The sequence below is a fragment of the Lindgomyces ingoldianus genome (assembly GCF_010093535.1).
Source record: "Lindgomyces ingoldianus strain ATCC 200398 unplaced genomic scaffold BDR25scaffold_14, whole genome shotgun sequence".
NCBI lineage: Eukaryota > Fungi > Ascomycota > Dothideomycetes > Pleosporales > Lindgomycetaceae > Lindgomyces > Lindgomyces ingoldianus.
The window spans coordinates 594,524-616,541 of NW_022985175.1; the positions used below are offsets into that span (position 1 = coordinate 594,524).

General features: G+C 46.0%; 6 protein-coding genes across 6 annotated transcripts; 2 read left to right on the forward strand and 4 right to left on the reverse strand.

Annotated features, from left to right (window-relative positions):
• Positions 1-4,631: 4,631 nt before the first annotated feature.
• Positions 4,632-5,370, reverse strand: BDR25DRAFT_325101 (uncharacterized protein; the record flags this gene model as incomplete). Its single annotated transcript, XM_033692196.1, has 3 exons — positions 4,632-4,716; positions 4,837-5,064; positions 5,105-5,370. 3 exons carry the CDS (start codon positions 5,368-5,370, stop codon positions 4,632-4,634), a joined length of 579 nt encoding a protein of 192 aa, XP_033548172.1.
• Positions 5,371-7,196: 1,826 nt separating this feature from the next.
• BDR25DRAFT_187800 (DHS-like NAD/FAD-binding domain-containing protein) lies at positions 7,197-7,938 on the reverse strand (the record flags this gene model as incomplete). The annotated part of the gene is made up of 2 exons (XM_033684259.1): positions 7,197-7,831; positions 7,884-7,938. Coding segments are annotated over 2 exons (690 nt in total), but the record flags the coding sequence as incomplete, so codon positions are not given.
• A 903-nt stretch (positions 7,939-8,841) lies between these two features.
• Positions 8,842-11,186, reverse strand: BDR25DRAFT_223650 (uncharacterized protein; the record flags this gene model as incomplete). Its single annotated transcript, XM_033685117.1, has 5 exons — positions 8,842-9,821; positions 9,878-10,236; positions 10,286-10,713; positions 10,763-10,976; positions 11,029-11,186. 5 exons carry the CDS (start codon positions 11,184-11,186, stop codon positions 8,842-8,844), a joined length of 2,139 nt encoding a protein of 712 aa, XP_033548174.1.
• Positions 11,187-14,893: 3,707 nt separating this feature from the next.
• On the reverse strand, positions 14,894-16,027 carry BDR25DRAFT_313930 (uncharacterized protein; the record flags this gene model as incomplete). The annotated part of the gene is made up of 3 exons (XM_033691415.1): positions 14,894-15,609; positions 15,797-15,911; positions 15,986-16,027. 3 exons carry the CDS (start codon positions 16,025-16,027, stop codon positions 14,894-14,896), a joined length of 873 nt encoding a protein of 290 aa, XP_033548175.1.
• Positions 16,028-17,992: 1,965 nt separating this feature from the next.
• BDR25DRAFT_342615 (uncharacterized protein) lies at positions 17,993-18,877 on the forward strand (the record flags this gene model as incomplete). The annotated part of the gene is made up of 1 exon (XM_033693746.1): positions 17,993-18,877. One exon carries the CDS (start codon positions 17,993-17,995, stop codon positions 18,551-18,553), a length of 561 nt encoding a protein of 186 aa, XP_033548176.1. The 3' UTR covers positions 18,554-18,877.
• A 293-nt stretch (positions 18,878-19,170) lies between these two features.
• Positions 19,171-21,968, forward strand: BDR25DRAFT_25955 (SET domain-containing protein). Its single transcript, XM_033686593.1, has 2 exons — positions 19,171-20,071; positions 20,124-21,968. The coding sequence occupies exons 1-2, from the start codon at positions 19,570-19,572 to the stop codon at positions 21,875-21,877; spliced, it is 2,256 nt and encodes a 751-aa protein (XP_033548177.1). The 5' UTR covers positions 19,171-19,569; the 3' UTR covers positions 21,878-21,968.
• Positions 21,969-22,018: the final 50 nt, after the last annotated feature.

The window sequence follows — 22,018 nt, forward strand, 5'->3', positions numbered from 1 at the left end:
TCTTACTTTTCTACTATTATAGCTTAATTATGCAAAGCTGTTTATCTTTATAAATAAATTATTTACTAATAATAAAAACCTTAGCTTATAGCTAGGATTTTTAATTATATTAAGTAATAAAAACTATATAAAGTAAAGCAACTACTTTAAAATACTAGGCAACATTATACACTAGAATTCTACTAAGTGTAAAAGAGTAACTAAAAGTGTCCTTACTAGTAAACTATATAAAATAGTTAAAAAGTTTAATAATATAATTACTTTTAGTATAACTTTATAGTAAATTATATAAACACTTAAACTACTACTAATTCTAGTAGTAATCTGCATAAATTTAAGGTCTTTATATAATTACCTTATTAAGCTAGGCACTACTAGTAAAAAGTAACTTATAATTAACATTATGTTACTTTATAAATTATATAAAAAAAGAGAAATTACTAAAATAAAGTAAATTAATAGTAAAAATAACTTAGTAAATGTATGTATAAAAAAAACACTAAACTAAGCTTTTTAATTATTAGTCCTAACTAACTGCCTTTCTGTTTAGATAGAAGCATCTGTAGACTAGCTAGATCTTGTGCGTAAAGATGCCCTAGACTAACTAGACTAACAACGCCTTTATATAAAGCCTATCTTTTTTATTTTTTTATTATACACACTTATTTTTTCTTATTACAAGATTAGAAGAGAAGAATATGTAAAAAAGACAGTCTATTTATCTAGTATATAGAAGAAGAAAAAGCTACTACCCCTTATATATAGTAGTTATAATGCAGACCACAGCTCTACTATACGCATAAAGCGTAGGCATTAGCCTAGAAGTTAGCTAACACATAACACTTAATAAAAGAAAAGGCACTAGTAGTGCTACTATAATAATAAGCACATAAAGTTACTAAGACTTAACTATAACTCTAGACTAAAACTGCATAGAAGTACTTCTTATAACACACAACTTTTGCTGCCCACAGCTGCAGATTAGTGCTAGTAGGCAAAATAATATTAATATTATAAAATAGTAAAGCTGCTACATGCTGCTTCTTAGCTTATCTATAATTAGCATTTTATATAAGAAGAAAGCAGAAGAGCTAAAAGATCTATATATTTATGCTAAAATGCTAAATAAACTGCTAATTAGTAGCAAAACTAGTTAAAAGGGTAACACAGATGCACTCTAGGCTGCTAGACTGCACAAGGACGTTAAAGACGCCCGCACTGACGGCGCTAGAGGTAGAGGAGGAAGGCTAGAGAGACATCTCTCTCTCTGTGTGTGTGTGTGTGTGTGTGTGTGTGTGTGTGTGTGTGTGCAGGCGGGAGTATCTGTCACTGTCAGCACTGTACAAAAAGAGAAAAGAGCTAGGGAATAGTACAGTAGGGCTTAGAAAGCAAAGGATAAAGAAGAGAAAAGCTATTTACATAGCGCAACTAGCCTATCCTAACGCATAGCATTACTAAGGCAAGTCCTAATAAATAGAGTAGAGTAAAGGCAGAATGTAATTAGATAGACCTACATAGACAGAAAGAAGGTAACGCGTACAGAAGGCAACTCTTTAGATAAAAAGAAAAGTTGCTAGTGTCTGTACGCAGCAGCAGCGTTACAGCCTAGATACAAGCAATTGCGCACAAGCAGGATTATGTATCTATGTTACATAATGCTTGTGCGCAAACCTCTATGTGTGAATATCTAGATATCCCCCTTTTCCTTTATACAGAGGAAAGACAAGAGCAATAAAACTAAAAACATGTTGCCCTTACCTTACCTACCTTGTACGCTGTGCACACTGTACACCACTCTTACTCTTGCTACTTAAGTGCTTATACTATAAGCAGCTAGCTGTCAGAGCCTATTCAACAGCTACTATTATTAATAAGTATAATATTATATTAAAATTTAGCTACTTTGTTAGAGATAATATATTAAATAATAATAATAAGCTTATCTAAAGCTTTAATAAAAAGCTTAACTTACTATATAAGCTTAATAAACAGCACTAAATCTACTACGCTGCTTATATAATTTAGGTAGTTATTAAAGCTATTATATATAGTAAAAGTGTTATAAAATTTAAGTAAAAGCTTACTAAAGCTGCTTTACATAATTAATTTAAGCTATATAGAAAGTGTAAAGTTGTTAGACAACTTTATAACTTTATAAACAGCGTGCTAGCATTATATAAGCATATAAAGCTTTTTAAGACTCTTTAAATTAACATTATAAAAAAAGACTTAATTTAGTAGTTTAGCATACTTAATCTAGTGCATAATAGTAAAGTACACTAGCACTTAGTTTACTTTATACTATTACGCTATTATAAGCTTAGAGAGGCTATTAGTTACTTCTAATAGTAATAAAAAAGCTTTTTTAATGCTAATAAAAAGACTTAATAAGCTAGCTTTAATGCTTTAGTAGATCTTATTACTAAAGATAATTAGAATAAAATTAAGCACTTTAAAGACTTTTTAAAGAAGTTTTATTAAATAATAAAAAAACTTAAAGGCTAAAGCTTATCTAGCTTACTATAAAAAACTATAATAAAGCTTTAGTGCCTCTAAATCTACTTTAATTAAATAAAAGTAATTACTGCTAATAAGCTAAGTAACTTATACTTTAAAAACACTATTAAGTTTAGCTATTAAAAGCTTACTACTTACTAAGGTAAACTAATCCTTAATCTACTAGTTTTATACTATGTAGTTACTACTATTCTTAACTCTTAATTACACTTACTTTAGTTTTAAGATTACTAGCAGCATTATAAAAGCTAAGTAGATAAAGTAACTAAGTTAATAAAAATAATCTTTAACTAGTATTTAAATGCTAAAAATAAGCATAAGGTTAAAAATAAGCTATTATTTTCTAAGTGTTACAAGCTGCTAGGTAGCAACTATTATAATAATAATTATAAAGCTTGCCTTTCTATTAACTTTTTTTTATAATAAATTAGCGCTTATATAAGTGTAAAAAGGTGTTAAATAAGCTACAGCTTTACTATAACTTTATAAAAGCTAATTACTATAAAGATTACCTCTTACTACATAAAGAACTTTTATAATAGTAGCTTACTAAAGGTAAAATAGCTTATCTTATTTTTTTTAAGATTACTTTTAATTTCCTTACTATTCTAGCTACTAGTTGTAAGTGTAAGAGGTGTTTTAGCGCAGCTAGTTATATAGTAACTAATAATTAAGGCTTACTAAAAAGTATAATAATTAAGGCTATTTAACTCTAGAAGAACTAGCTATAGTATAAGGTAGTAAGCAGTAAGCTTTTAGACCTCTCTACTTTTATTACTAAAAAGAATTAGTTATTTTATAGTTAATTAGACCTTAATCTTGCGTCTCTAGAGACCTATAATCTTAGCTGTTTTAACTAGAGTACAGTGTACTTTAATTAAATTATACTACTTGTACAGATCACGTGAGCTGTAACAGTTACAATACGTACACCTACCTCTCCTCCTCCCTGTCGTACGAACGTACCCAAAATCTCACCCGTACAGGCCTCAAAATCGCCCAATCGTACAGTACTACGCCTTGTTGGAAGCCCTGTGCATGACTTGTCATTGCAAAAAGTAGCGCTATAGTACCCTAAAGTGCCTAAACCTAGGATGTGCCTAAACAAAGAATCATTTACAGGCGAAAATCCATTAAGTACTAGATACCAACCATTATTCTGGATCCATTTTAGCAGTCCTAGTGGTAGCTACCTTAATTGTGTGACCAGAGTCTCTGTCAACTGCTTAGGGGGCCTCTACAGTCTAGAGTTTCATTATGATACAACTCATGGCTCCACTAGAGCGTGCAAGCTTGGCCGTTCCAAAAATACAGACGTTTTAAAGATCCTAGAGTTCCCTATTAATGGCGCCAGCAGTGAGCTCATAGAAACTGTTGAAGTCACCCTCGAGCAAGATCAAGTAGGAAATGCTTATAGTTTCCTTAAGCATAGAAAATTAAACTCTATTAGGGTGAGTTACTTGTATCTCTAGAGAAAATGTAGTTGTAAGTTAGCGCCCATTCTCTTACTCTTGTGGTGCGTTATAGATCACAACAAATCGCAAACAGTCCTTCCATACCGGCGCCTTGTCAGATGATGCTACTCTAAGACCTGTGGCGATTGCTTCCAGAACTACCCTTACAGGTTTTTATGCAAGTCAGGTTAGTACAGACCCTGCCGCATTGAAGATGAGCGTTGTTGACCAGAGAGTGAAGCACCCAGAGTTTAGTCTTATCAGCTTAGGTGCAATTTCAGAAGCCATTGATAACACGTAGAAGAGTGGGTCTGGCGGTCAATTGTATTCATAATTTACAACTGTTTTTTTAATAATAGCAGACTATATTAAATGGCCATTGTACTCCCAGCTAGCTTCTAACAGAATTTAGTACCTTTCCACTAATGATTTAAAGGCGATAGGGGGCAAGAGTTTGTGATCACGAAATTCTATTCGGTGTGTGGATTGTGTTGTCTTTCGCCCCTAACTATTGCCAAACGCCAAAGCAAACTGTAAACAAGTAATTTACAAAACGAGTGACGCGAGTACCATTTCCTCGTCCAACATCTCCCTATTCAGCGCGAATTGCAATCCACTAGCGTCCAGAACCATTGAATTACTAAGCTTAAGAAAGCACCATTATGCACCGGTATACTCAACCCATTGGTTGGCCGAATCAATATACCAGTGCTTTCCATTCTTCCAGTAAATCTTTGCCCCATTACTATGCAAATAGTAATATCCAACGTGGTCTTGAGAGTATCCCGTTGTTGAATCTGAGGCGTAAGACGACGTAATGCTATGCTGAATAGGAAAGCTTGAGCTTCCAGAACTCGTCGCAGACGTATTTTCCCCGTGTGAGGTCTTCTGAACCAAATTCAGCAGAATCGCATGAATCTCCGCCTCATTACCTGCGAGCTCATAGCATTTCCCGTTCGTGCCAGGATAGTCGATGCATTCTTGCTCGTAGGGATCCAGTTGGTAGAATCGGGTGTAGGTTCCTATGTTGACGGCGCCGTAGAGAGTTCGTTTGGGATCTTGATTGCGTTCAGTGCGTACTAATTTCATGTACCTGGTGAGCTGGTCGAGGGAGGCATGGAGAGTCAGCCCACTGGGCGGGCTGACTCTCCATGCCTTTACGATTGCCCTCTATGAGGATCACCTTCTTCGGATCACCATTCTTGATGTAACGGATGGTCCAGTCGGCACGCTGCTTGGTGACCTCTGGTAGCGGACGCGCTTCCTGCTCGATGCCGTACTTCAGCTTCTTCTGAAAGTAATCAGGCAAAAGATTAAGCCAGAAGTTATCAACATCGTTCTCGACAGAATCCTTGTCCTTGATCTTGCCGTAGTAGAACTGCTGGGTAGTGTCGTTCATGTACTTGTAACGGTTAGCGGTTGCTAAATCACAGGGAAGTCTAGTTGACTTACCTACCTCTATTGTACTTCTTACCTCTAAATACTTCTAAATTACTATAATACTTAGACTTATGTTACTAAGCCTTCCTAACCTAAACTAGTATTAGGTAAGTTGCCTACGTATTATAATACTTTAACTACTTAATAGTATTAGGACTAAGAAATTAACATGTCTTTAATTTAACATACGCTTTAGATATTTAGTAGTAGTACTACTAGCACTATAATAAACCTAGCAACGGTTCTAACTTAGTACACTAGCTAGATACAACAACAAGGAATACAATTCTATAAGCTTTTAGCAATAATCTAAGAATTAAAAGTAAGGCAAGGAAATATAACAGTACCCCTAAGAGGTAATAAATAAGTTAAACCTAAGAAGTTTAGCAGAAAACAAGAAGAAATTAAAACTTTCATAACAGCAATAAACCTATACTGCTAGAGTAACTACTAGTACTTAGACATAGTATCTTAGATTTAGAAGACATACCTTCTTCTAAAAGATAAAGCAGCAATCTAGCTACAACCCTACATCGAAGACTACCTAAATAATAACCTAGACTTAAGAAACAACAATACTAATACGCTGTTTAGTAGCTAGGATAATTCTAAGAAAGAAATAAGCAAGATATTTAGTAGCATAGACAAGAAGGAATAAGTAGAAAAAGATATAACTTTTATACGTTAGAAGTTATTAGTTAATAAGTACATAATACGCTTTAAATAGTTAAAAGTATAGATTAATTAGAATAATACACTACTTTAAAGGGCTTTTTACTACAGACTAAAGGATAAAATTAAAGACAAACTAACACACTATAAGAAAACTAAAGACTTAAACAAGCTTATTACTCTAGCTATAAGTATTAATAATAAACTATAGGAATAAAAACTTAAGAAAAAATAGACTAGACAAACAGTGTAGAACTTAGAAAGAAAGTAAGGTACTATCTATAAAGACAGAGATAAAGACATTATTATAGTAGATAAAGTCTAACCTAAGAATAAAAAGAACTAGGGTAGTATTAGCAAAGAAGAGCAACAAGCCTAGTTTAACGCTAAAGCATGCCTATGATATAGAGAAGTAGAATACTTCTATAAAGACTATACTAAGAAAAGCAACGCTAAAGTAGAAGCACTAAAAGTAGCTATAATTAAGTTTAAGAAAGAACTAAAGAACTAAAAAGCACAACTCTAAAACACGTAGATAAAAGAGTCTTAAATTACTAAAGCGTAACTATAGAGTAAGCCCCTACGCTATACTTAAGAATAGAAGACAATTAAGACGTTATTAACACAAAGAGAACCCCTAGGTACTAAAGAAACACAATAGTAAAATCTAGCAATAAAAAACAATAATAATACTTTATTATAATATAATAAAAGCAAGATACTAGTAGCTCAGGGAGCAGGGGATATTCCCACACGTAATATTCCGAACTTGTAGCATTCCGATTGGGAGCATTCCCACTGGGAATATTCCGATGGGAATAACAGACGGAACCCCAGAACGATTGCTCTAAGCCAGCTTGTGGCCTAGAGTGCTTTCCATGACATTATGCCTGAGGTTTTACTGTCCGCTTTTAACTTAACGAGCGGAAGGTTCTTCCCGAGCGTGTTACATGTAACATGGCGTCATATATTTCAACTAGATTAAGTTAACTACCCAGAAGACAAACATTTTAAAAGCCCTCAGCATCCCGACTCTATTAAAAAGGGAAAGGCATCGCAGTCACTAAGAACCTCAAAATCAATAACCGATTGAAACTTCACGCCCAACTTCGAGGGCTCGTCGCTGACCCACAAAGTAATACCTCCCCTAGACTTCACCGCTTCGCAAAGTCTATAAGCGAGCCGCCTTAAAGATGGGATTTGCAACCTCGTTCCCACAATAATAACAGCATCGACCGGATCGTTTAAATCTTTCTCAAATGAATCTGCAATATCCGATTCATCAGGGCTATCTCCTCCATAAAGAAGCACCTTAGGAAGAAGAAGGCCAACTCCATGGGATCGTTTACCAGCTTGCAGCCGTTCCTGGTCAGCTGCTTCGCATTTGACACAAGAAGATAGCGCCTGCTGCTGAAAGGAATCTGGACTAGTTGGCACGACTAGTTGGCATCGCTGACAAATCATCCTGTCAAGTCGGCCATGAGGCCATTTCGTCTTCTGAGATAGTAAAGGCGGTTGAGTCTCCAGGCAGTCAATGTTCTGGGTATAGTGTCTACGGAGTTTGCCAGAGACAGCAAGGCCGCTCATATAATAATGGAATGCGGTAGGCTGTGAACGCTCGGCGGCTGTAAACATCTGGTACATCGTGTTGTGCAAGCGAGCGGTAGACTCTTCTGAAGAGTAGGCCGATATATGAAAGACCTGACGGCTGGAGCCTTTTGTTCGGCTGGAGCTGCGAAAATCGGCAACTTGGAAAGCCTTAGTTTTAACTCGATAGACCAAATTGCATGGGAAACTTACTGCCCGCTTTTGTTGATATACCTGCTCCACTAATAACTACAATGCTCCGGCAGTTGCTAAAAGCGCTTTTAAGCATGTCATGCTGCCCGCTCTCTTTCGAGCTCTCCGGTGCGATGTCGTGGGTGGCCGGGAATTGGGTGTTTTTCATCTTCCATGAAATATTTGGTAGATAAGGCTGCTGGTACTAGGTTTTAAAACCATCCTTGGTAGATATGGTCTTAACTTTAGGCAACGAGCGGGAGATAGGCGAACGGGAGGAAGGATAGAAAGGAGGGAGAGAAGTGCGGAAGAAAGAGAAAACGAAGGGGAGAGCGGCCTTTTATGTATCTTAGTTAAAGCATAGCGCTGTCCAAGGCAGACTCGGTTGGTGCCCTGCTCCTTGCGCCTAGTCTCTCCTCGGCATCTGCATGAATACCACCTCCCGTGAGACCATCTTCGTCGGCTGTCATGGGTGGTACGGACATTATGCGTGTGGCTTAATAGGCACCTGCATAGCATTGCCTCCGGCGATATCTTGTATTTGGAATGAGCGCCTTTCGTATAATGACGATATCCACTGTGTTCCATACTGTGGGGGAGATCCGGTTGGCGGTCTTTGGTGCACAACGGACGCACTCAAGCCTCCTGAAGCTATCCTTGTCTGCCTTCTGATCTAGGCGTATCAAATACGATAGCGAGAGTGGACCCGAACCAGCGGAAAGAGGCATTATCCAATGGATAGCCATGTGACTAGGCAGCTGGAAGGAGGGAAGGGAGGAACTTCCATAACCGGCCTGATATTTAGAGGGAATGTGCTCTTCAGGCATTCCTGGGGTGACAATGACATCATGTCACTTGTCTCGAAAGGGCTGAGGCAGCGCGGATCCAATCTTTCCCTAGGTACTATTTGGAATATGGGCGAACTCTATACATTTCTGGGCTACCGGAACAAAGAACCTTGGACTCAGTAGACCTTTATCTACCCAAGCCTGCGAAATATATCATAGTCGTGTTTACGTGCAGCATGACTCTTGAAGTGCATGTGTCCGTGAAGGATGACAGCAGCTTTTTGACAACCTGGATCTGGGCATGGGATTTTCCCATCCGCCTCAAATTGATTCAAATGCCGCTCGACGTGATCTCTGGCTTTATACAATGTCGAAAAATGGTGGAGTCGGACATCGAATGGTTCCTTCGCGTTCCAGAAACAGAAGAGACATTGCGTCCGCGCGCAAGCCACGGGGAATGGAGGAGGTTGTGGCAAGTCGCTCTCTTGTTTAACGCCCCATGTTCGATCCGGGTTCTGTCGACGCGGAGCTTCCTTTTTCTGGCACAAGGCGATGAGCGCGTTGACGGTACGGATCCGATGATCAAATTTGCATTGGTCGGTCAAATCTTGGATGTCTTTGCAGATTAGCTGTGCCACGACTCTCCGTTCTTCCAGCTGGTGCTCAACCTTCTCGGGCTCCCAGTCATCTTCGTTTAAGTCGAGAAGAGATAGGTTGAGTTGTCTGTCGATTTCAATGGTATTGATTGTGTCAAAAAACCTTTGTCGGGTGCTTCTCTTGGCTGAATTGAGCGCCTTGGCCTTCGCGCAACGAAGGTCTTGCTCGGCTTTCTTGTACATCTGGTACATCTTCGTTCTTTCAGTCTCAACAGCCTTGAACGTGCCAGACTCCCTACGAGCTTCTGCAGACAATTGATCCCTCAGCTTTCGAAGTTGAACAATTTCAGGTTCAACCTTCAGGGCGTTGACCTGCTCGGGAGTAGGGTCTGTGGGCGCTCGCGGGTCCATGTAGCGACTCATGTGCGTGACTGCTTTGAAGAGAGCCGTGGAGGACGGGCGGATGAGGAAGGCAGCTTGTACATCGCACTGGACACGTTGGTTGATATACACCTGGTAGACACCGGCATCTTTATGGCTTATGACCTGTTGAAGTTGAGGTTGTGTGGCAACGGCTGTGAAGGAATCAGTAAAATGGCCGTAGTACCTGACTGGACTAGATTTTACGTACCTTCAACCGCCTCACCAGCTCCTCTTCGGATGGCATAGGCCGTCAAGATCTGCATAAATCCTGCCCGGAGGCCTAACCGTTGAAGGTAGTAGAGGTAGGTGTAATAACGCAGGGCCTTAGTGGGGGATGTATGGATGCCCGTAGTGATGCGTTCCGCCTGGCGGAAGATTGGAGTCTTCAGCATGTCCGAACGCCAGCAGAATTCCAAGCTGCGGCGTGGAGCGCGGACTCGAATGCGGAGAATCTCTTCCACGAACCTGACCTTGGACTCAAATGCGTTATCAAGAAGTGCAATCGTGATCATAAGCATAATGGGCTCGAGAAGAAGAGCATCGACTTCTGTAAGGATAAAGGTCTTTCTAAGGAGATGTTAATAGCGCGGCGCCCGTTATTCGTACAACAACTTACGGATTGGGTCTTTTCTTATGTCCCTTCGTATACCTCAATGTTACCTCCATCACGAGAATATCCCGCTTCCCTTCAGGATTTGGGAGCATCAAGAGCTTCACATCCTCGTAACACAGCGTCTTGATGTCCTCCAAATCCAAATCCATATCTCCGCAATCAGACTGATCCTCCTCCCAGCCAATGTAGTGTTCTCTCCGCTTTCTCTTATTTATCATCGCGTACACCAGTGCGGCCGGCCGGGTCGCAGTATAGGCGGAGAGAAGAAGCAAGAGAGCTAGCTGAAGTCTTTGCCGTTCGTCTGGGAACACGGAATCGTCCAGGACCCAGTGGTGATGGAGGACAAGATAAACATCGTCAACATTCATTACTGGCTTTTCCCTCGCCGTCGTATCCAGGTTATATTTCTTCGTCAGGTAGCCGTCGATGTACTGCCACGGGTAAGCTACGATCTGAAATGACCAGTGATGCCTTCCTTACATCGTTGACCTCCTCCCTTACTTTAGCGTGCAAACTGTGACCGACCGACTTTTGATACAGCATACGCCAAACTCTCCAGTATTCGTGCAGGCTGCTTCTCTTCCGTATTCGAGGGTAGAGATCGAGAAGCCATGTTAAAAACGTCATGATATCTTCCTTCGTGCACTTCACAAGGAAGCTAAGCCTGTCCTCTCCGAGAAATTTGCAGTGTTTGCTTGTGATGTTAGCCTGTCTCTTCTTACAATAAACCTAGCAAGAGTGCCTACTTCGTCCACCTCTGCATTACGCCGTAGATATTCACTTTGGTGGAGTCGGCGTGCTCTTTCTTTACTGTTCCTTTCTCTACGAGGCGCTGGCGGTGACGTCGATGGTGCTCAGCAGAGTGTCCGCCTAGCTGCCTCTCATTCGTACGTTGGACTGCCATCCTTCCTGCGAGGGTTCAATGGTCGCCCTCGTCATGAGAGGGAAGGGCCAAGTAGAGGGCAGTCTGAGGTAGAGGAAGCTTTGAAGCTCGCCGGTGCTTAGAGCAAGGTGAGGTCAGTCTGGATAGTGAACAAGGGAGAACTCTCTGCCTCGACCGCGCAGTTTTGCAATATGGAGAAGGCTCATGTCGGCGTGAAAGCTGGCCGAGGAAGCCAGTACACCATTTAATGCAAAGAGAGGCCTCATGGCGGAGTAGAAGAGCAGCCATCCTGCTTCTGAGGGCTTTGCTGCTATTCATGAGGAGGGTCCAGTTCTGGGATCCCGAAACCGAGAGGTTGAAAACGCCCCCTAGCCTAAGTGTTTGTGCTAAGCAGGGGTCTTGACCAGGGTCGAGCTTGGCGTAGTGGGAAATATCCCCCCAAAAGCGGCGGCACGCCTCTCCAAATTCGGCGGCAGATTTACCGTTAACCTACGTTGTGGTGTAAAGGGAGGTATGTTGCTCGCTTGTGGTGTATTGCTTGTCTGTGATCTGATCATAGCCCGTCCTTTTTCACCTCAGCTCCCTCTTTAGGAAGTACATGGTTTGAGAGAGACGGGGGTGGCTTGGAGAGTTGATCGAAATCTGTTTGCCGTCCCATCCAGCGTGGCGTGAAGATCCCTCGTGTTTACGTCTCGCTGTGGTGTCGAGATATGTGATGCCGCTCGTGCCCGAAGCAAAGGCAAGAGTTGTCGATCGGGAATTAGTTGTGTGGGTTAACAGCTGTCATAAACGTTGAGTGTTGGAACTGAAAACATAGCAACTGGAGAATTTGAATCGAAGAGGTTCCCTTGAGAAGCAAGATTTGGGAGGCATTTACTCCGATTGTTCGTGGATCGCCGTGTCGCCGTGCATCCCTGTGGAGGCCTTTTTACCCCCTAGCTTGCTCTCACTAGATTATCTATCGTGCGTGACTAAGTGTAGTTCAGCTATAGAGCAGGCTCGCTCTCAACTTGTATTTTCTCCATATAGATGATGAAATACTTAGACTGTCTAGCGATCGCCGACCGGAAGCATCTTCCTCCTAAAGAAGAACGAAAGTGATCTAGCTTTCGAAAGCCGTCACTATTGTTCGAACTCCGTTGATGCTCGGTATTGGAATATTCGAAGGGGTGCAAGTTCATGTTAAAGATTTGCTCCTCAACCTAATTCAGTGGTACTCAATCAGAACACTAAGTATGGGTGGTGAAACGAGGTGGCTGGTGGGATTTTCCACTGGAAGCAGCGGTCTCAAACGTAGAGTCGAAGTCGCGAATGCGGACTTCAGTGATATGGATTAGAACCCTTCGGCGGAGTTTTCGAGGACGCTCACTGGTACCTTGTATCCCACCATAATGGAAGTATTGTGGCGGCTCAGTACACGAAACAGTGGAAGCATGTTGCGGTACGTTAAGCGTATGAGGGTGTCGCCTGCAAAGCCCGAGATAGGAAGGTAGAAGGAAGATAGAGTTGGAGGGCAGTTGAGTCCCTTGGCACCCATACGCGTAAATATTGAGCATGCCGGAAAGTCATCCGATGAGACTGCAACAAGACGTCAAGACGAGGCAGAATGGTTGGAAACAAACGCTCGTGGCCTTTCAAGAGAGCCATTTACCAGTCGGTGAACCAGTGTTCTGAATCAGCAAGGCTGACACCGATCCTCCTCACGGACACTCCTTCCATCAACAGCCACTGGATACCAGGCATCGGTCCTCGCATACACTGGAAATGACGTCTCGCATTCGGAGGCCCATAATCCCTTTCTCCCAGCATACACAAACCTCCTGCTGTGACTCCGCCACCGCAACCTCCACGTCCAGGGGAAAGCGAGGATCGCTCTTTGGCCGTTGGACGGTGCAAAAAATCTCCGTTCCACAAAAGGGTGCATAAAAAGAATATTCTATTCCTTGTTCTGGACCAGAACCGGCTCGAAGGCCGTCCCGAATGGGAAACCGGAGGCATATATGCGATGCGAACGTTGCCCATATGACGGGTTAACCGCCGATCATAAGATTTCCTCCATATTGCAGAAATCCTATGTTTAGGGCATTGCGAACTATGGTCGGATGAATATCTGGAGTGTGATATCGGAAACAATTCGAACACGATCGAATGCAATTAAAGCCCTGAATTTGTTCTTGAAAGCCGATGAAAAAAACAATTGTGCCTGAATGCCAATCGCATTCGGCGTCAATATGGACGGTCAACGGAGGAAGGAAAGGGGGTTCCGTAGATGCATTAATCTGTCCGTGTTTTTGCTTTGCATGTTAGAAGGGAAATGGTGAGGTGAGAGGCGGCTACCATAACCAAAGATGAAGATTTTCAGCCAGCATATTCCCCCAAAGTCCGGGTCTGTGGAGCTCGATATTGCATCCTGGCCCTGCCATTTTCCCCATCAAATATGCAATCTGATCCCGATCCTTCCGTTCTTTTGCAGGAATGCAGAAGATATGTCCCAGCCACCTCGTCAGCAGCTCCAAGTCCTGTAACATCCAAGATCTTACACATGTACGCCGACGATGGAGTTCTTTTAGCCGTCAAATCACAGGCTAAGTTGGTTGGGCAGGAGGGACTTTGGGGATGGAGGGTTGGCCGATGCGTACATGCATGCGTTGTGCGTCTGCAAGCTGCAGCAGAATATGCACATTGAGTCATGAGCCGCAAGCGCTCGGCCAAAAGTCTCGACACACCCTTTTGAGATAGTATGCTGTCTTCTGCCCTTTCGTACTGCATACTTCTGACTGAGATTTCCCTTGCGGTGTTCAGCGGCGCTTAGGTGCAGGATTGCCGATATGGAGAACGAGAGGGGTTGTTGAGGAGACGATTCGCGAGAAGCCCCCTGTCGTTTAAGGTCATGTGTCCAAAGGAGCAGGAAGGTGGTGCGGAGGTTTCCATAGGTGAAACAAGACCCGTTCTTTGTGTCGCCATCTTTTCGTCTCGCGCGCCCCAAAATAAGCAATCTCAACCTTTTTGGTTTCCCTCCTCGTCGGCCTGCAGAAGCTGTGGAAGGCGCCGATCGTAAGACGTCTTGTTTCACTGGTCAGGATACATACATTGACGTGCAGGAACGGTGCAACAAGTCCACAAAAACCTGAGACAACAAGGATAAAAAGGTGAGATATCTGCGACAACACGCTAGTAGGCCGTAAAAGGTCTTAGGTGGCAGGTCTTTACTATGGATACTGTGCTAGTAGTGCTTTTGTACAAGGCCGTTATGACGGAGAAATTCGGGAAATGGTAGGACATGAGAAATAGAGAGCCAATACTATCGTACATACACATTGCAGCAAACTGCACAAATCTTAAACCAATTCACTGATACAATATCCTTGAAAGTCGTAAGATAGAAATAAGACATTAGGGGTTATTTGCTCGTCAGATCCTCAGCCTTCGTGTGTGAAGCAGGAAATGCAATTCAGGAACAAGGAATTCTGCAAAGGAAATTTGTGAGCGAATGTCTAGGAACAAGTTCCTCAAACAGAAGCAAAATAGCGATGAAAAAGGAAACGCAAATAGATTCGCAAAATGGGTTCTCATAGATGCATGCCACGCGTGAATTTTGCAGAGCATACCTCCATAAGGTCCATAATGGTATCATGGCAAAATGGTCATCATGACTGCGTAAAAAGTCGTCCGAACGCTTCCAAAAGACAATTACCGCCGTTCGTGCTTTTGTGACGGAAAGGAACGCCTTATATGCCGACTGTATCTTTAAACGAGTGAGGGGTGGTAGTTCGGGGCTGCGATTCTTCAACTCCTTCCATTCGTAGGTCTCGATCCCTCGGTTCTGTTGCTGATGGTAGGGGGGCGGATATGGGTGTGAAGGTCGAGTACGCTCGACTGCTCCTTGGGTCTCCAAGTGCTGATCCAAAGGCCGAGGGCGATTCTGTTTCACTTGGTTCTCTCTGTGACTTCTCTAACTCCAGTGGTGTAGGCTTGCTGCGCTTCTTTTTCCCAGAAGATGATTCTGCTGCTCGCTCTGTCGGAGGCTGCTGCGGAGTAGTCGATGCTCCGGGGGGACCCGCGAGCGTGCCAGGTGGAGTCCCCCCGAGCGGTCGCGCTTCCCCGAGGTGTGGTTCTGGTGCCGTTACTGATGCTCTCTTCGTCCGAGGTGGTGGATACACTTCGCCGCGTGCTGCAGCCGCGTCCGCTCTTGCCTGCGCTTCTGCCCTCGTCGGTCGACCCCGCTTCTTCTTGTTTGCTGGCTCACCGGCCGGGGTCATTTGATGATAGGTGGGGCCGCTCACGAATTCTTGAGGAAATGTGTGTGGGGGGCGAGGTTGGAGAAGGCGGCCAATTGGCGTCTGTGTCTCTGGTTGGTGGGTGCGCTTCTTCGGTATCTCGGGGCCAGAATAGACGATGGGAGTGGGTAGTTGAGGGGCCCGCCTGTAGTCGGGGGTCGAATAGGCTACTGTCATGTCATTGAAGGCCCTCTGGCACGAATTTACGGAGCGCCCTATACGCGTGAAATGGGAAGTTAGTAATGAAAACGGTCCGCAAATTAGGAGGAGCTCCAAACAAGGTTGCTCGGCGTCTAGAGTCACCAGAAATCGCAACGGCGGCATGGATTCTAGGGCGTGGGGAGGTGCACGTACCGTGAGGCAGGGCAATGTCGTTCCATTTGGGCTGGATGTTGGAGTCGCGAATGAGGCCGTACAAGACATGGGACGGTATTGGCGCCGCCTTGATTATTTCGGCCAGAAGGTATACCTACCAGAAGGTTAGAAGCTGCCCACGACGAAGCTGCCATTGGGTCAACGAGTGGAAATTACAGCGGCAGGTACCTTTTCGTGCTCTGCCCAAGGTGCGTCCCGGGCAGGCTCCATGTCGTGTCTCGCAACAGGTACAGTACAGGAGGGAAGACGTCAAGGAAAAGTAGTCGCGCTGAGTCCCAGCTAGATGCAACCAGACAAATTGAGCAACGAGCGATGACAAGGCCGTAAAGTAAGTGCAGATGCGCGCGCGAAGAGAGCCTCTCGCGCGCGGTAGGGAGACTGTATCAAGGAACAGAACAAACGAGAGTATGGAAACGAAAGGATAACGAGCGGAAGAAGGGGAGCATCAAGAGGACCTGCGGCGGACGGCGGTACTCATGCCAGCAGGCAGAGGTAGTCAAAAGAGACTTTCCATGAGGCTGGTCGAAGAAAGAGAGAGGCAGCGGCCGCTTGAAATTGCATGGGATGCAAGTGTTAGGGGAGTTCTGCGCGTCCGGTTATGTTTTGCATTAGCTCTGAGAAAATAATTTGGGCCATGATAAACAACAGATGGCCTTCTACCCGCATCAATTGGCCACGCGGCGGCGACGCACTCTGTGCTCCGCTTCAGCTCCTATGGACGTGCTCGATTAGCTGCAGCCTGTCTATCCTGACAAGAGAGCCTCCGTACATACAGCTGCTCTGGCGAAGCTGGGCCGCCACAGAAGGCTCAACAGCCTCAGACAAGATGCCGGGGTCCTGAAGGCTGATGGCGCAACAACCGCAACGAACACTGGCTGGCCAATCGCCCGCGCGGGCCTCGTACTCTCGCTCTGGCCGCAGTCTCACCAGGGACCAGCCTGACACATGCGAGCACACCTCCTGCGCGCGCGGGCTGCACCTGTTTCTTTTCCTCGTTGCTTTGTGCAGCCAAGGGTGTGAGTCTGCGAGATCGCCTCCGCCGCGTCTACCTGGTGAGCACCTGTGGCCAGCAATTGGCAATGGACGACTGTGGCAGACGCTCTGCAGATGGCTTCCCATCCCACCCACGGGCACGACGGCGCCAGCCTCGCAGACGGGGCAGCGGATCGATGGTGGTGGTCCTGTTCGGGCGGGTCGCCTCTTGGTGCGCCCCCTGCTCACACAGTGCTGCGAAAGAGCGCCATGTCCGCATCCGCAACGACGACAACAGGGCCTGGAGAAACAACTGATCATTAAGGGTACGCGGAGTTGCTCAACAGTCGCCATTGCGAGCCCTTATATACCGTTGACAGCCGGAGTCCGCTCCATGCATCGCCACGTAGCACCAATGGGCCATTTCATCCGCAGACCAGAGAGCTTCATGAATATCCCAAGTTGAGGAAGTCTGCCCTCGCTATTACGACGGCCGGCCAACGAGGCCATGAGCTGGGCGGCGCTAGGCCCCCAATCCTCGGCATGGCAGGCCACCGATATATCGAACGTCTGCGACTTCGGCCCACCGTCACGACGTCGGGTCAACTGCTTGCTTGAGGTGCCAGAGGTCAGTTGACTCAGTTTGTTGTCAATGCCGTGCGGCGCAAACTCTCTATTGCGCCATTGTTCGAAGTAGACGAGCGGGCCAAGTCCGGCGGGAGGCCGTCCAGGAACGTCGCGACGGAACGGCTGCAGATATTGAAGCATCGTGAGTGGTGCGGTGGGCGGAGTGGGGCCTCGAACTTTTGAACCACGGCCCAATCACGGCCGGCTCTATTCGACAACGCCTGCTGAACAGCCGTCGAATTTCAACCTCACTGTTCAGACAATGCGGACTGGACTTTGGGTTCGCATGAACATTGGAGAGGTTGTGATCATCTGCCCTCTCATCTGACACTAGGCGGGATCAAACGGGCATTTGGTGAGATGCCGCTGTGCATTGAGCGCAGATACACTAGACCCAACTGGCTAAATCCTCTTCAACACCTCGTATCTTATCGGCGGCATCCACCCCTACACATTTCTCATGAGTTTCGTCAAGGGCTATTATCGTCACTCGCAGAGGCATCCAGGATCTCGAAGCGCCACTAACTCAGCATTGCATCGTCACTCCATTTTTGTATTGTCCCAGCTTGCCCCAAAATGTGCATTGCTCCACCTCTGGTCGAGATGGCTTCACAAGTCAGAGGCATGGGAGCGTCCCGATACCATGGCAACGTTCGTAAGCCTTCATCAACACCGTTTGCCATCGGCCCTTCCCGGTGTCAGACCACTGGTGCCGTCTGTCGAAGCACCTTTTGGACCGGCAGACGCACCATAAAGCGCTGTGAGAGGAGAACACAGAACGCATTGTTTGAGTGGTTGGCAATCGCGAACCAAGATCAAGCGCCTGCGACATCTCATAGGTCTCCACACGCCCACTCGAACCAGGTCAATGGCTCGCCTGCAAGGGTCAACTGCGCTCCTCCACGTGGAGAGTTTGTTCATCATGGTCGAATCACGCTGCCTCCTATTGATGGTTTGTACGACATGGAGTGGCATGAAGCATTAATTAAGCCGCCACTTATGGGGCGATCCTGCTGCAAAGTATTTCAAGGGAAACGAGTCCGATTCTCGCTCGACCAAAGAAAGAAGTCTCAAGAGAAGGATGTAGACACAGCCTCTTTGCATGGAGATGATTTCTTTTGCGGTGCGCTCTCCTAATGGCGGTGGAAGTTGCAGCTGTGGGAGTTAATGCTCACCAGCGGGTGGGTGAGTAATGCCTAAGAATACGAGAACTCTCTACCTGCTTTCTGTTTCAATTTCGCTGTTGTTTTCTGCAATCCTCGTCTTCGGTATACGCTTCAAACTTAATGCTAACCCTTCATTAAAGCAGTTGCAAACATGCCGAGGCTGCTGGTTCTTCATGCTCATCTTTTGACGCGTCGAGTTCTTTTGCAGATTTTATTCCCAGCCAACACTGCACGATGTATGGGTATTGTAGCATAGGACAGGATCATGTAGGAAATGTCTTCCCGAAGTGATTTGGCCAATTGTTGTGGGGGGGTTTTCTGGTTAGTGCGAAAATTTGCCCAGACCCTTCTGCCGAGATGGGGAAGATCTCAGAGCCGCATTTCCATCCTCACAATGCACACGCTGTGAAGACTTCGTGTGCCCAGTGACCACGCAGCCTTCACGCACCGTGCCGACGCCCCTCTAGATGAACCCAGCGAGCTGCCGTCCGTCTTGAGCATTGCCCACGGGCACCGACTACTGCTGCGATCTCCAACCTATCCCGCTGGTTACTCTGGTACTTCTCCTGCGGTATCTGATGTCGAGCGCACTCTCGTCGCCGGCCCTCTGTAGTCACCTATTTCGCGATAACTCGTTCCTGCTCCCCCAGCGAATGCGACCGCGTTATCCATAGTCGTTATATCAACGGAGCCGAATCCGCTCTGCTGCGAAACGCAACGACACCCTCCCCTCCTCCACCTCCTACCGAGCCAGCAACCCCAAATCGGGGTCATTGCACCTTTGTAGAGCCGCGCTACGGTCTCTAATATCTTCTGTTTGACAACTTTGCAAGCGCCTAGGTTTATTCGGATGTGTGGCGTGCCATGATTGTCATGGTGGAGTAGTAACAATCGGAACATCGCTTAGCGTCCCTCTCGTCTTCAACACCTCCTCTTCTCCAACCTCTCATCTCCCGACAACGCTGGCTCGGCCACTCGCACCCAACCATGTCCGACAGCGAATCCGAGCAAAAGTCGGCTCGGCTTAAGTCAGAGCCGCGCGACATGAAGCTCGAAGAAGGAGGTCTGGCGGAGGTCCGAGATGAGGGTGCCGACACAATCCAGGTGAAGGTAAAAGACCACCGGCCGGGTCGTACACTCACTCCCGTAACGATACCCCACAAGCCAAAATCTCGATCAGCAAGCCAGTCGCCCGTCAAACAAGACAGTCCGAGCTCGTCTGCCTCCGGAAAGGTGGAGCTGGAAGAGGTGGTCGGCGGAGACATTACGCTGAAGATGGAACCTGGCAAAGCGCCCAGGCTCTCTCGCACTGCGTCCCAGAAGGTCGTATCCAGACCGCCGCCTCTCTTTCTCGACCTGCCCGATGCCACCGAAACAGCAAAGACAACGTTTAAGATCCTCCCTGAATGCACATATGGAAACAAGACGCTTGGCACGACAGAACATGCGCTGGAGTGTGATTGCGCAGAGGAGTGGGGTAGGTTCATATGCGTTACCCCAGTGCGATTATGCCTTGTTCAACCTGCTAACATCGGCCATAGACTCTGTTGAAAAGCTCAATCGTGCTTGTGGCGATGATTCCGACTGCATCAACCGTGCGACGAAAATGGAATGTGTGGGCGACTGCTCGTGCGGGTCCGCGTGCCAGAATCAACGCTTTCAACGGAAGCAATATGCCGATGTCACAGTTATTAAAACAGATAAGAAAGGCTATGGTCTTCGCGCGAATGCTGATATGAAGCCGGGTGATTTCGTTTTCGAGTATATCGGCGAGGTGATTAACGAAGCTAACTTCCGCCGGCGCATGATTCAGTATGATGAAGAGGGGATCAAGCATTTCTACTTCATGTCGCTCACCAAAGGCGAATTCGTCGATGCAACAAAAAAGGGCAATCTCGGGCGGTTCTGCAATCATTCTTGTAATCCAAATTGTTATGTGGACAAGTGGGTGGTTGGGGACAAGCTGCGCATGGGCATTTTCGCCGAGCGGAAAATCAGAGCAGGCGAAGAGTTGGTCTTCAACTACAACGTCGACCGATATGGTGCAGATCCGCAGCCATGTTACTGCGACGAGCCGAACTGCACAGGTTTCATCGGTGGCAAAACGCAGACAGAGCGTGCCACTAAACTATCTCATGCTACTATTGAGGCCCTCGGAATTGATGATGGCGAAGGGTGGGATACTGCGGTAGCGAAGAAGCCTCGAAAGAAGAAGGCTAACGAAGATGATGAGGAGTATGTCAACGAGATCCAGCCCAGGTCTCTAGAAGAAGATGGTGTCACCAAGGTCATGGGCGCCCTTAACCAGTGCAAGGAGAAGTGGATTGCCGTTAAACTCCTCAGCCGGATCCAGCGAAGCGAAGACGAAGCGGTTGGCCATCGCGTTCTCCGAATGCATGGCTACAATATCCTCGGGAAAACTATTACCGCATGGAAAGACGATTTCAACGTCGTGTCGCAGGTCCTCGACATCCTCCACAAGTTACCCCGCGTGACCCGAAATAAGATTCATGACTCTGGAATTGAGGCTACGATTAAGGACTTGACAACATGTGGCGATGAACGCGTCGAGGTTGAAGCTACTAGGTTGCTTGAAGCTTGGAGCAAGCTTACGATGGGCTATCGCATTCCAAGAGTGAAAAGAGACCCCAATGCTGCCACTCCAGTTCGCGTAGATACCCATTTTGAGCGACGCGAAAAGGCGCGAGAGCGATCGAGGTCACGGTCAAAGTCGCCCGCCATAGATGCTCCAAAAGGCCCCTCTGCAGCCCCCTCTGGCCCCCGCTTCAATTCTCAAAAGAACTTCCTCAACGGACCCCGCGCTCCCCCTCACCGGCCCCGCCAATTCCACCCACTCCCTCCAGGTTGGTCAGAAGCTAGACACCCAGACACAGGTGCTCTTTACTATTACAACGGCTCCGGCCACACACAATGGCAGCGTCCAACTTTGCCGGCCCAACAACCACCCCCACCTCCACCAAAGGCCAAGAGTGATGCGCAAAGGTTGCAGGACATCATCAGTAGCATCACCAAGAATGCTACTCCCACAGGGCCGACATCGGCAATTGGAACTCCACAGCGTGCTACGGAGGCCCCGAAGATAGAGAAGAAGTCAAAAAGTGACAAATGGAAGGATGTGCCACAAGAGAAGAAAGAAAAGTACTATGAGAATGTTGTAAGTGTATGGCATGTCAATCTGACAATTCTTGGTTCTAATAGTCATAGCTCGCCCCTCACATTAAGGAAGTGGTATTCTCATCAAAATACCGCGACAAGTTCGAGAAGGACGATCTGAAGAGACTAGCAAAAGAAGTATGAGAAATGGTGCGACCGAATTAGTACAGCTAGCTGACAACCTATGTTAGGTCGGCAAAAAGCTTGTTCGAGGAGACTTTAAAGCCAACCGTGTTGACGACCCCCGAAAAGCTCTATCCGA